The 13,000-nt window shown below is 38.9% G+C and overlaps 1 protein-coding gene across 2 annotated transcripts in view; it reads right to left on the reverse strand.

Annotated features, from left to right (window-relative positions):
* TMLHE (trimethyllysine hydroxylase, epsilon) overlaps nt 1-12,588 on the reverse strand; it is a gene marked incomplete at both ends in the record, with an annotated part of 47,656 nt that extends 35,068 nt beyond the window's left edge. For both annotated transcript variants that reach the window (XM_079727260.1, XM_079727259.1), the window contains one exon: nt 12,408-12,588. In XM_079727260.1, the coding sequence (XP_079583386.1) occupies nt 12,408-12,588 (181 nt within the window). The remainder of the gene's footprint in view (nt 1-12,407) is intronic.
* Between the last annotated feature and the right edge of the window lie 412 nt (nt 12,589-13,000).

Genomic DNA, 13,000 nt, shown 5'->3' on the forward strand with positions numbered 1-13,000 from the left:
AATGTCATGAAGAACCTAGGGGTAAAACGGGAATAAAGACACAGACCTACTTGAGAATGGACTTGAGGATATGGGGAAGGGGAAGGGTAAGCTGTGACAAAGGGAAAGAGAGGCATGGACATATATACACTACCAAACGTAAGGTAGATAGATAGTGGGAAGCAGCCGCAGAGCACAGGGAGATCAGCTCGGTGCTTTGTGACCGCCTGGAGGGGTGGGATGGGGAGGGTGGGAGGGAGGGAGATGCATGAGGGAAGGGATGTGGGAACAGATGTATATGTATGACTGATTCACTTTGTAATAAAGCAGAAACTAATAAAAAAATAAATAAATAAATAAATAAATAAATAAATAAATAAATAAAATAAAGTATCAAAAAAAAAAAAAAAAAAAAAGAAGCCTTTAGTCAAGAAAAACTATTGAACCTTGGGTAAGAACAGTGGGAATCTGTATGTTTTAGCTTGGGGTGCTTCCACTCCCTACCCCACCCCTACCAGCTCCATCAGCAATAGTTCTACCAAGGCAGGCAAACCAAGAAAGCCAGCAGCTTTGCTGCTGAAGGGGACTACATTTATTTGGAGCAGAGCACATAAAAACTCCATGCCCATGAGTGTTGAATACAATCAAGGAAGGCACACTGGTTGGGACAAGCAATAGATCCGCAGAACAGCCAGAAATCTATCAAGGGGATCAAGGGAATGAGACAGCTATAGTGGGCCTTGGAAAGCCCCCTCGCATCCCCGGTGTTTGGTAAGGCTGTGCACACAATAAGGAGAGATGATTGGAAAGGGCCCTAGTTATCTACATGTCCCTGGAAGAATGTGAGGCACAGTGGAGACATGTGAAGAATGGCAGAAACTGAAAGCCTGGGCAGACTAATAAACAGCCTAAACTTTGTGTGCCCCAATCCACACACACATCCATTGGCAAAAGGTGGAAGCCTTACTGGCTTAAGGTTTTTAGCTTAACCACTGACCAATTGTTAGCTGGCCACTAAACTATACCAGGGTTTCTCAAACCTTGGTACTATGGACATCTAGGGCTAGATAATTTTTTGTTGCAGGGCACTGTCTTGTGCATTGTAGGATGCTTAACAGCATCCCTAGTCTCCACCCACTAGATGTTAGAAGCATCCTCCTTGCCAGTTGTGACAACTAAAAATGTTCTCAGACATTGCCAAGTGCCTCCTGTGGTGGCAAAATCCCCCCAGTTGAGGACCATTGAGTTATGCTGACCCCACTGTGATACACAGAAGCCACAGTTAAAAACGAATTACTCCAGAGAAGTCAATAAACAAATAAACAAAACACACATACAGCAACAATCCCCCTGCGAGGTCAGAAATCAGTTTCTATAAGATATAACCTAAAATGTCCAGATTTTCAACAAAAAACCCTGAGATACATATAGAAACAGAAAAGAGTGGCCCATGCAGTCCATACAAACTATCTGAGAAGAGTATTACAAGAAATCCTATTGTCTAAGTCAGGCATGCTGCTAGTAGGTAGCTTATCACCTGGGAGGAAATGCCTTTCCCTTCTAACAGCCTTGGAAGAGAAGCAGAGTGGACCACTGGGGCATCACCTCCATGTACCTATAACATCTTCTAGTTATGAGTCAAAAGTTGGTGTTGAATGCTTGAAAATCCAGACACTGAAGTTAATTGAAAGAGTCTCTGATATAGCAATTGCTGATACTGTGGAATGGGGCTATTATTTGGTGGTGCTCTGGAGTTGGAGTTCTTGACCTAGGATCCATGGAATGATATGTAAAACTGTGTGTGTGTCTGTGTGTGTCTCTGTGTGTGTATGTGTGTGTGTAGTTCGGTATTTTTCTATAGAGAGGATCCATAGCTTGCAACAGAATTTCTAAGAGATTCATAAACTAAAAATATTGAGAACCACTCCCTTAGAGTGATAAAAGTGATTAAGTACCACCAACCCTCATTCAGATTGGTCATTACACTGAAGTAATCCAGGGTTTTGACAAACTATAACCTTCAAGCTCTTGCACATGCAGTTCCCTCTGACCAGAACATTCATCCTTACCTTCTCACCCTTTTTCCCTTGCCTAATTCATATTTAAATATTCATGGCTCTGCTCAAATCCTGTAGGCAGTCATTTATAACTCTTTAGTTTGGGTTAGGTAACTCTCCTCTTTGTTCTTATAGCACTCCACATGCTGTCTAAAAGCATTTATCACACTGTCTTATAACTGTCTGTGTGTTTGTTTTTGCCATAAGACGGTACCTTGAGGATAGGGAATGTGTCTTCTCCATCACTGCATGCTTCGCATTTATCACAACGCCTGGCTCCTGGTACTTGCTCATTCAGGAATGAGAATGATCCTGTCATCAAAACTATGAATGATCTTCTCCTGCCCTATTAGATGGGTGAGAATTTGCCAGGAACATACTGTACAGTAGTGGAATAATTTGTACTATGGGGATGGACTCATATCTTAAAAAGCTCCAGAAAATCCCCTTTATTTTAGTCAAGTTGGTATGCTTACTGTCCTTTCCATGGCTGGAATTCATTATTACCTCTGCTTTTGTCATTTTTCTCCTTAAAATTACAGGCTCCTCTAATTAAATGACCATCTTTTCTTTCAAAATCTAGCTAAAAATTAATTTAATTCAAGGAAGCTTCCTTGACTAACCCTACATTTTCTTTGAAATTAAGTAGTTGGTATGTAACAATTTAATTTGCATTTGCATATGGCATAAACTATTTATGCTTTTTATATTTATTTACTCATTTTATATTTTATGTTTACATTAAGGTAGGGAATATGTCTGCCATTTTTGGTTCTGTATAAAGTTGACACTGAACAAATGTTTATTAATTAGGTCTTGCCAAAATGTCAATACAGAAGAGAAACTTAGGACTCAACTCATTTGTCTTGTAACCTACATTTAATCAATCACCAAGGTTTGTTACTTCCGCCTCCTATATCACTCTGAAATCCACCTGACCTCTCCATTTCCACTTTTTTCTCCTGCCACCTTCAGCCAATCATCATCTCTAACAGTGGGCCTCTATAAAGCAATTTTTAAAATCAGAGTACTAAAACCTGATTGAACTTTGGAAAAACTGCTCTAGTTTCTAGATCACCAGGGAGCAAGGCAAGGCTGTAGTAATCCTGGTAGGATAGTTGCCTCATTGCTGCTTTGAAGCTCATGCTATCTATATAACTCTAAACTTCTTCATTACTCTAATCATGTATCTCCTGAGTCACTTTATTTTTAAATAAATGAAGATCAGTTTACTGTCTTTTACTGTCACCCCATCAGCCCTTCCCCTGTCATCATTCTTGGCAGCTTCATCATTATTAATTGTAATACCTTCATCATTTTCATTTCAAACACCCTATACTCTGACTACCTGTTGTTCCTTTTCCAGCTCAATTATTCAGGCACTCTTCACTGTAATAATCCTTCAGCTACACAAAGAGCTCCAATCCATTGACCATAAGCTCCTTTTTGTTATCCATCATCTTGCCTCCTTTAATGTCTTCGATTCCCTCCTTACAGGGCCCACCTTCCATGATCCGTCATTTTAATTAATTCCTTGCAAACACCCTTAACTCCCTTGCCCCCCCCCCCCCCATATCTCCCTCTGCCATGCTTCCCTGACAAATCTCTGACCCGGATACACTCAGGTCCACACCTCCTCTGTGCCTGCAGCCAAGCAGCTAAACATTGTAAGAGAAAAAAAATTTAAACTGTATTGGTTACTTTCATTTTAAAATCATCACCAAAAATATCAAATGAGTACTCAACGCTGCCAAAAAGTCCTTGCATAATTTCTTAGTAAAATCACTTACTCACTCTCCAAGAACACTATTATACATAGTCCCTTCTCTCCTCAAACTGCCAACACCACCTCTCCCTTCCCACTTTCAACTGATTACCTTGCTTACTCCTTCAAAGAGAATATGGAAGCAATTAGAAGACAATCTCCACAAACCCATGCTCCACATCCACCCACTTACATGCATCTGTGCCCATATATTCTGCCTTCCTTCTTGTTACTATGGTTGAAATATCTGTGCACTTAATCAAGGCCAACACTCTCATTTATGAATCAGATCCTCTCTCTTTCCTACTCAGGTACTACACTTCTGAAATTTTTCTATCCCCTTCTTTTGCATCATCAAAATTTCCCCTCCTACTGGATCATTCTCATCAGCAAACATGTTGCAATGTCTTCCATCTTAAAACAGTATTCCCCCTCCACTACCACTCCACCTCATATTCCCTTTCATACTGAAACTTATGGCTTGAGGTTTCCACTACCTCTCTGTTAATAAATTTGTTTTAAATTTTAGAATGATTTTAAGTTTACAGAAAAGTTGCAAATACAAAGAGTTCCTATATAGCCCTTGCCCAGTTTCCCTTATTACTAATATCATACATTAGTATGGTAAATTTGTCACAACTGATGAATACTGATACATTATTTATTAATTAAATCCCATAATTTATTTGAATCTTATTAGTTTTCCCCTAATGTCTTTTTTCTGTCCCAGGATACCATCCAAGACCCACATTACATTTAGTCATCATGTCTCCTTAGGCTCCTCTGGGCTGTGACTTCCCTTGTTTTTGATGACCTTGACAGTTTTGAGAGGTACTGGTCAGGCATTTTGTTAGAATGTCCCACAATTTGGGTTTATCTGATGCTTTTATCATGGTTAAAGTGGGGTTATAAGTTTTGGGGAAGATAGCCACAGGAGTGAGGTGCCCTTCTCACCATATCATATCACTGGTACATGCTGTCAAAGGTAGTGTTTGCTACATTTCTCTACTTAAGTTACCCCACCCTCCTTCCATATTCTATTCTTTGGCAGCAAATCACCAAGTGCAGCCTGCATTCTAGGACTGGGGACTTAAGATCCACCTCCATAGTTGGGGGAGGAGGAATATCTACATAAATTATTTGGAATTCTTTTGTATGAAACATTTATATGTACTCTCCCCATTTATTCATTTATTTATATCAGCATGTATTCATGGATATTTATTTTATACTTTTGGTTATAATCCAATATTACATTATTTATTTTGTTGCTCAAATTGTCTCAGCTTTGGCCATTAGAAGCTCTTTTAGTTAGCTCCTGTGTCCCTTTAACATTGCCTCATCATTTTTTTGAGCACTTCCTTACTTTCTGGGACTTCAAGATTCTCCAGGCTCATCTTGTATTTTCTCTGACCCAGCTCTGGAATAGTCCATTTTTCTAAGGAGCCCTTGGTTCCTTTTCTTGGAGCATGGTATTAGAAACCAAGATCTGGTTGTGCTCATTGCCACTGTGGTGTCATTGTTTCCAGGACCTCTCAGTGGCTAGAGCTAGGAAATATATTAATCTACGTGTAAAAACATATCTATACAGTCGACCCTTTAACAACATGGGTCCACTGCACAGGTCCACTTATACACAGAATTTTTTTTCAATAGTACATACTACGGTACTACACAGTCTGTGGTTGGTTGAATCCGAGAATGCGGAAATGTGGATACAGAGCAAATGTAGCAGGGAAGAGCAAAATCAGACTCCATGGTGGATCTGTTTCTTTTATTTTAACCTTTGCTCTCCGTTGTTTTTTGTTACTATAATCACTAAAAGGATGTTGTCTATAGCTATTGGCATACATAATGGCCTACCTCGGGGAACCCTGCCCCTCTGCCTGAATGTTAAACTAAAGTGCCTTTGTTCAGCTCACAGGGCAACATCCTGACCCTGCCCACCAGTGAATGGCTGCAAGAAAGAAGAAATTAACACATCCCCTCCCCGAGGCTGGCCAAACCAGGAGATGTTTTGCAAGACTTGTGGGCTTTTTAGTTTACTTCCTCATCTCCTCCCCCTCTCTGTTCTATAAAATAAACTGGCATCCAGACCCCGATAAGATGGTACTCTAGGACGTTAATCCACCATCTTCTCGGAGGCCCGGGTTTCCAAATAAGGTCACTATTCCTTGCCTCAACACTTCATCTCCTGATTTATTGGCCTGTTGTACAGCGAGCAGAGCGAACTTGAACTCAGAACTGTGTATACAGAGGGCAATCTACAAGTTATATGTGGATTTTTGACTGCACAGAGGGTTGGCACCCATAACTCCTGCATTGTTCAAGGGTCAACTGTAATTATTTCTGCATCTATCCATCTGTATCTATATTAGGCTAAACATGAGTTTATACTGATGTGTTCAACTATAATCCAGTACCACATGATTCATTCTAGCATTTCCCCTATACTTATGGGTAACCACACTCTCCAGACCCCTAGCAACCACTGATTTGTTTTCTGTCCCTATAGTTTTGCTTTCAACAGAATGTCAGGTCATACCTTTTGATTGCTGAATAGTATTCCATTGTATGGATGCACTATAGTTTATTAATTAACCTATTGAAGGATATTTTGATAGCTTCCTACTTTTGACAATTATGAATAAAGTGGTTTTTCATGTGTGGGTTTTTGCTGTGGACATAAGTTTACAAATCAGTTGGGTAAATACCTAGGAGTGCAACTGTTGACAAGTCCATGTTTAACTTTATAAGAAACTACCAAATTTTCTTCCATAGTGGCTATACTATTTTTGTATTATTACCAGCAATGAATACAAGTTCCTATTGCTCTGCATTCTTGTCAGCATTAAGTACTGCCAGGTTTTTTTTTGGATTTTAGTCATTCTAATAGGTGTATAGTGGCATCTCATTGTGGCTTTAATTTGCATTTACCTAAAGAAATCATGTTGAGCATGTTTTCATATGCTTATTTGCCATACTTGTCCTCTGGTGAAGTGTCTGTTCAGATCTTTCTACCCTTTTAAAAATTGGGTTATTTGTTTTCTTACTGTTAAGTTTTAAGAGGTTTTTCTAAAATCTGCATACAAATCTTTTCTCAAGCATGTGGTTTGTAAATATTTTCTCCACGTCTGTGTGGCTTTTCTTTTCATTCTTTTAACAGTGTCTTTCACAGGGAAAATATTTTGAATTTTGATAGAGTCCAATTTACCATTTTTTTCCTTTATGGATTAAGCTTTTGAAGTTGCATCTAAGAACTTTTTGCTTAATCCAAGGTAACAAACATTTTCTCATACAAGTTTTATAGTTTTGCATTTTACATTTAGGCTTATGATCAACTTTGAGCTATTTTTTACACAAAGTATGAGGCAGGTGTGAATGTTTTGTTTTGTTTTGCTCTTTTGCATAGGGATATCCAACTGTTCTAACACCACCTGTTGAAAAAAACAGTCCTTTCTCCATTGAATTGACTTTGCACTTTTGTCAAAAATCAGTTTACCATATCTGTGTGGGTCTATTTCTGGGCTCTCAATTTTGTTCCACTGTTCTATGTATCTATCCTTTTGACAACACCACACTGCCTTGATTGTAGTTGATCCTTGAATAACACAGGTTTGAACTGTTTGGGTCCACTTATAAGCAGATTTTTTTCAATAGTAAATACTATAGTACTACCTGATTTGCAGTTAAATTGATCCGTGGATGTAAAACCACATATATGAAGGAACTGTGTATATACAGAGGGCTGACTGTAAGTTACACTCAGATTTTTGACTGCTCAAAAAGTTGGCACCCTAACCCCTGTGTTGTTTGTGTCAACTGTACTAAGGTTAACTTAAGCCCTTTGACTTAATTTTTTTCCAGAAGTGTATTGGCTATTCTGATACCTTTGTCTTTCCACATACACTATTTATTTATTTATTTATTTATTTTAAAATTTTTATTTATTTTTGGCTGCATTGGGTCTTTGTTACTGCGTGCGGGCTTTCTCTAGTTGCGGCAAGGGGGGTTACTCTTCGTTGCAGTGCACGGGCTTCTCATTGCGGTGGCTTCTTTTGTTGTGGAGCACAGGCTCTAGGTGCATGGGCTCAGTAGTTGTGAGCATGGGCTTAGTTGCTCTGCAGCGTGTGGGATCTTCCCGGACAAGGGCTCGAACCTGTGTCCCCTGCATTGGCAGGCAGATTCTTAACCACTGTGCTACCAGGGAAGCCCCCTCCGCATACATTTTAGAATCAGTTTGTCAATATCTATAAAAAAGTCTGCTGGGATTTTTTGAGTGGGATTGCACTGAATCTATAGATCATACTGAGAATTCACATCTTAAAAATATTGGGTCTTCTAATCTATGAGCATGGAACGTCTTTCCAATTATTTATGTTCTTTCATTTTTTTATCAGTGTTTTGTAGTTGTCTGCACACAGATTGTGTGTGTGTATTTATTGCCATACCTCCCCCTCCAACCACTGCTTTCGTTGTTTACCACAAATTTTGATAAGTTCTATATTCATTTTCATTTAGTTCAAAATATTTTTAACTTTCCTTGAGACTTATTTTACTTAGACATTTTTTTGGTAGTGTATAGCTTAATTTCCAAATATTTGGGACTTTTCTGGTATAGACTTCTAGTTTTTTCTGTTATGGTCAATGTACATACTCTATATGTTTTTAGAGTCTTTAAAATTTTTGAGCTTTGTTTTATGGCCCAGAATGTGGTCCACCTTGATGAATGTTTCATTTAAACTTCAGAACAATGTGTACTTTACTGTTGTTGGATGGATTGTTCTGCAAATATCAATTGGGTCAAGTTGGTTGATGGTGCCTGCTTAATCTATCGATTACTGAGAGAGGTATTAAAACCAACTGAAATTGTGGATTTGTTTATTTCTACTTTTATTTCTATCAGTTTTTGCTTCATGCATTTTGATGGTTTATTGTTAGGAGCTACATATTTAGGATTGTTACATGTTCTCTTGGAGAACTGACCCCTTTATCACTATGTTATGTGCCTCTTTATCCATGATAATCTTCCATGTTCTGAAGACTGTTTTGCCTGAAATTAACATAGTTACTGCTGTTTTGATTAGCATTGCATGGTGTTTCTATTTCCATCCCTTAACTTTGAATTAAAAAAATTTAAGTAGACTATTTTTTAGAGCAGTTTTAGGTTCACAGCAAAACTGAGACAAAGGTACAGACAGCTCCATATATCCCTTGTCCCCACATCATCCCTTAACTTTTATCCTGAGTCTTTATATTTAAAGTGCGTTTCTTTTTTTTTAATTAGTCTCTGCTTTACAACAAAGTGAATCAGTCATACATATACATCTGTTCCCACATCCCCTCCCTCCTGCGTCTCCCTCCCTCCCACCCTCCCCATCCCACCCCTCCAGGCGGCCACAAAGCACCGAGCCGATTCCCCGCGCCATGCGGCCACCCCCCACCATCCATCCACCCCAAGCCCGGCAGTGTATACACGTCCATGCCTCTCCCCCGCCCCGTCACAGCCCACCCCCCCTCCCCATATCCCCAAGCCCACCCCCAGTAGGTCTGTGTCTTAAAGTGCGTTTCTTGTAGACAATATATAGTAGAATATTTTTTTGATCCATTTTGACAATCTTTGTATTTTGACTGGTGTGGTTAGGCAATTTATATTTGAAGAAATTATTGATGTAGTTGACTCTAAATCTACCTTCTTGCTGTTTTCCATTTGTTGTATTTACTCCTTGTTTCCTTTCTTTTTTCCTCTTTTTCTGCCTTCTCTAATTTCCCTTGGGTATTTTTTATGATTCCATTTTATCTCATTTCTTGACTTATTATTCATACTATTTTTTAAAAACTTTTTTAGTTTTCCTAATGTTTACAATGTACATTTTAAATAATCTAAATCCACCTTTAGATAACTCTAAAAGTGTCATCCAAAGTGGCTGTACCATTTTGCATGCCAATAGCAATGAAAAAGAGCTCTGATTCCTATTCATCCTTGGTAGAACTTGGTATTGTCAGTTCTTTTGCTTTACCTTATAATAGAATATTTCTAATTTCTCCCTCCTATCCTCTGTTACATTCTTGTCATTTGTTTCACTTTTATATGTGCTATGAACACCAAATACACTGCCATTACTATTTAAATAATTAAAATTTAGTGCAATTGAGAAAAGTTTATATTTTATCTTCATTCATTTCTAACACTCTTCATTGTTTTATGTAGATCCAAGTTTGTGACTTATATCATTTTTCTTCTGCCAGAAGAAATTCCTTTAAAATATTTTGAAAAGTTATATGAGAAAGTCTATTTCTCTCTCACTTTTGAAGGATTGCTGGATATAGAATCCCAGGTTGGCAGTTTTTTCTCCTTTTAATACTTTAAAATTGTCATGCCATTGTGTTCTTGCTTGTATAGTTTCTCATGAGAACTCTGCTATAATTCTTCTGTTTCTGTGTAAGTGAAGTGTTTTCTCCCCTCTGACTGCCTTCAAGATTTGCTCTTTTTTTGTTTGTTTGTTTTTTTGCGGTACACAGGCCTCTCACTGTTGTGGCCTCTCCCGTTGTGGAGCACAGGCTCCGGACGCATAGGCTCAGCGGCCATGGCTCACAGGCCCAGCCGCTCCGTGGCATGTGGGATCATCCCAGACCGGGGCACGAACCCGTATCCCCTGCATCGGCAGGTGGACTCTCAACCACTGCGCCACCAGGGAAGCCCCTGCTCTTTGTTTTTGCTCTTTTGCCTAAGTGTGGGGTTTTGTGTGTGTGTGTTGGGGGGGAGTTAAAAATGGATGCTAAGCTTCTCTAAGCTTCTTGGATATGTGGTTTGGTGTCCGTCACTTATTTTGGAAAGCTTTCAAAAATTATTTCTTCAAATATGTCTTCTGCTTAGTTCTTTCTTTCTTTTCTTTCTGGTATTCCATTCATGTATATGTTACAACTTTTGATATCGTTCCACACTTCCTGAATGCTCTTTTTTGTTTGTTTGTTTCCACTCTCATTTTCTCTGTGCATTTCAGTCTGGGTAATTTCTATTGACCTATCTTTATATTCACTGATTCTATTCCTTGTTGTATCTTATGAGTCCATCAAAGTCATTCCTCATTTCTGTTACTGTGCTTTTGATTTTCTTTTGATTCTTTCTTATATTTTCCATCAACCTGCTGACATTATCTATCTGCTCTTTCATTTTGTCTACCTTTTCCATTAGAATCCTTAAGATATTAACCATAGTTATTTTAAATTTCCTGACTGAAAATTTCAACACCTGTGTCATATGTGAGTCTAGTTTTGATGGTGTTTTGTCTCTTCAACTTGTGTTATTTCTTGCCTTTTAGCATGTTTTGTAATTTTGTTCTTGTAGTTGACAGCCAGACATGTATAGAGCGGTAGATACTGAGGTAAATAGGAATTTATGGGTGACTATATCAATCTGGCCAAGAGTTGGGCTATGTTTGACATTTATTGTCTCTATGGGTACCAGAGGCTTTAAATTTCTCTAGTGATCTTGTTTGTATCCCCCCTCTTGGCCTTGGCCCTTCTCTTTGTGCTTCACCTCAGAGACAGTCTGTCTTTTGCAGCTGTAATCCACTGCTATTTTAACTGGAGGCTTATTAGTTGGTTGTAGTGGGGGGGAGGGGAATTCTCTAATCTTTGCATTAAGTCTAAGTCTTTGGAGTGCATAGTGGGTCTATGTTTTGGGAGTGTGGCCTTCACGATTGTTTTTGTCCCTTTCCAGGGTGCTGTGAGTTGAACTGCATTCCGCAAAAAGATATGTTGAAGTCTTAACTTCTAGTACATGTGAATGAGACGTTATTTGGAAATAGGGTCTTGGAAGATAATCAAGATAAGATGAGGTCACACTGGATTAGCGTGGGCCCTAAATCCAACAAATGGTCCCCTTATAAGGAGAGAGAAATTTGAAGACACAGAAGAGACACAGGGAAGATGATGGAGGCAGAGAGTGTAGTGATGTTGCCAAAGAACACCAAGGATTGTTGGCAACAACCAGAACCCAGAAGAGGGAAGGAAGAGTCCTCTCCTAGAGTCTTCAGAGAGGACATGGCCCTGCCAACATCTTGATTTCAGACTTCCTGCTTCTAGAACTGTGAGAAAATAAATTTCTGTTGTTTACACCAATTAGTTTATGGTAATTTGTCACAGCAGTGCTAGGAAACTAATACACAGGGGTAAAGCTTTTTTCCCCTGTGCCACCCAATACTTTCCCTGGCTATAGAATTTCCAGTCTATGTCTTTGAAACTCTCTCCCCTTTATACTGAGGCTTTTCTTCTTTCTTTATTTTTTCTTAGATGAGACAGGGAGATAGAGTGTGGCTAGGGCACAGCAGACCTCCCTTTCCCTAGCTGGGATGAGATTTTCCTATTACCCTATATTAGTTTTGTCTTTCTTGCAACCTGTAAAATAATCCTGGAAATAAATGGTTAGAAGCCTTCACAACTCCACAGAAAGTACTTTCAGTGCACATGAAAAGTATCTGTCATTGCACAACAATGTAAATATACTTTGCACTACTGAAGTGTACACTTAAAATGGTTACGATATTAAATTTTGGTTTTTCTGTCACAATTAAAAATAAAGTATCTGCCTCTACACATCTTACCAAAATGATCTTCATGTTGCTGCCAAACACAATTCAGAGACTTGGAGGCTGTATGGTGCCAATGGATGGCTAATGGAAATAAGCTTTTGAAGTTGGGCCGTTGAAGGGCCCAACATGTGACTCGTCCCCTCAGCAGGTCCTGGAGCCTGCTTTGTAGATGGGACAACCCGCGGCACCACATCCTAGAAAATTTGAGAATCAGAGTGTTAGTAACAATATAAAACAATGTTTATAAGGCTATAGGAATGACACTACATATCTAACTATGTAAAAGAACAGATTTTATTATCTCAACCACAGCATTAAAGGAGAAATTCTGAACAGCTAAGCATAAGTGGTTGATAACCATTACTTCTATCTTCTCACCAGCCACTCATATTATGCATTGCAATCTTGCTTCCACCCCACTATCTAACTGAAGTGGTTCTTTAGAAAATCACTAATTTTAACCTTCCAACCACATATGGAAGGATTGCTTTTTAGGGCTTATCATTCTGGGACTCTCCACTGTGACACTATTGATCATCCTCATCCTGACTCCTTGAAGCTTTCTTTTCCACTGATTACATGTGATTGTGGGCAAGTTTCTTAAA

Source organism: Hyperoodon ampullatus, assembly GCF_949752795.1.
Source record: "Hyperoodon ampullatus genome assembly, chromosome: X".
In the NCBI taxonomy this organism is placed as follows: Eukaryota; Metazoa; Chordata; class Mammalia; order Artiodactyla; family Ziphiidae; genus Hyperoodon; species Hyperoodon ampullatus.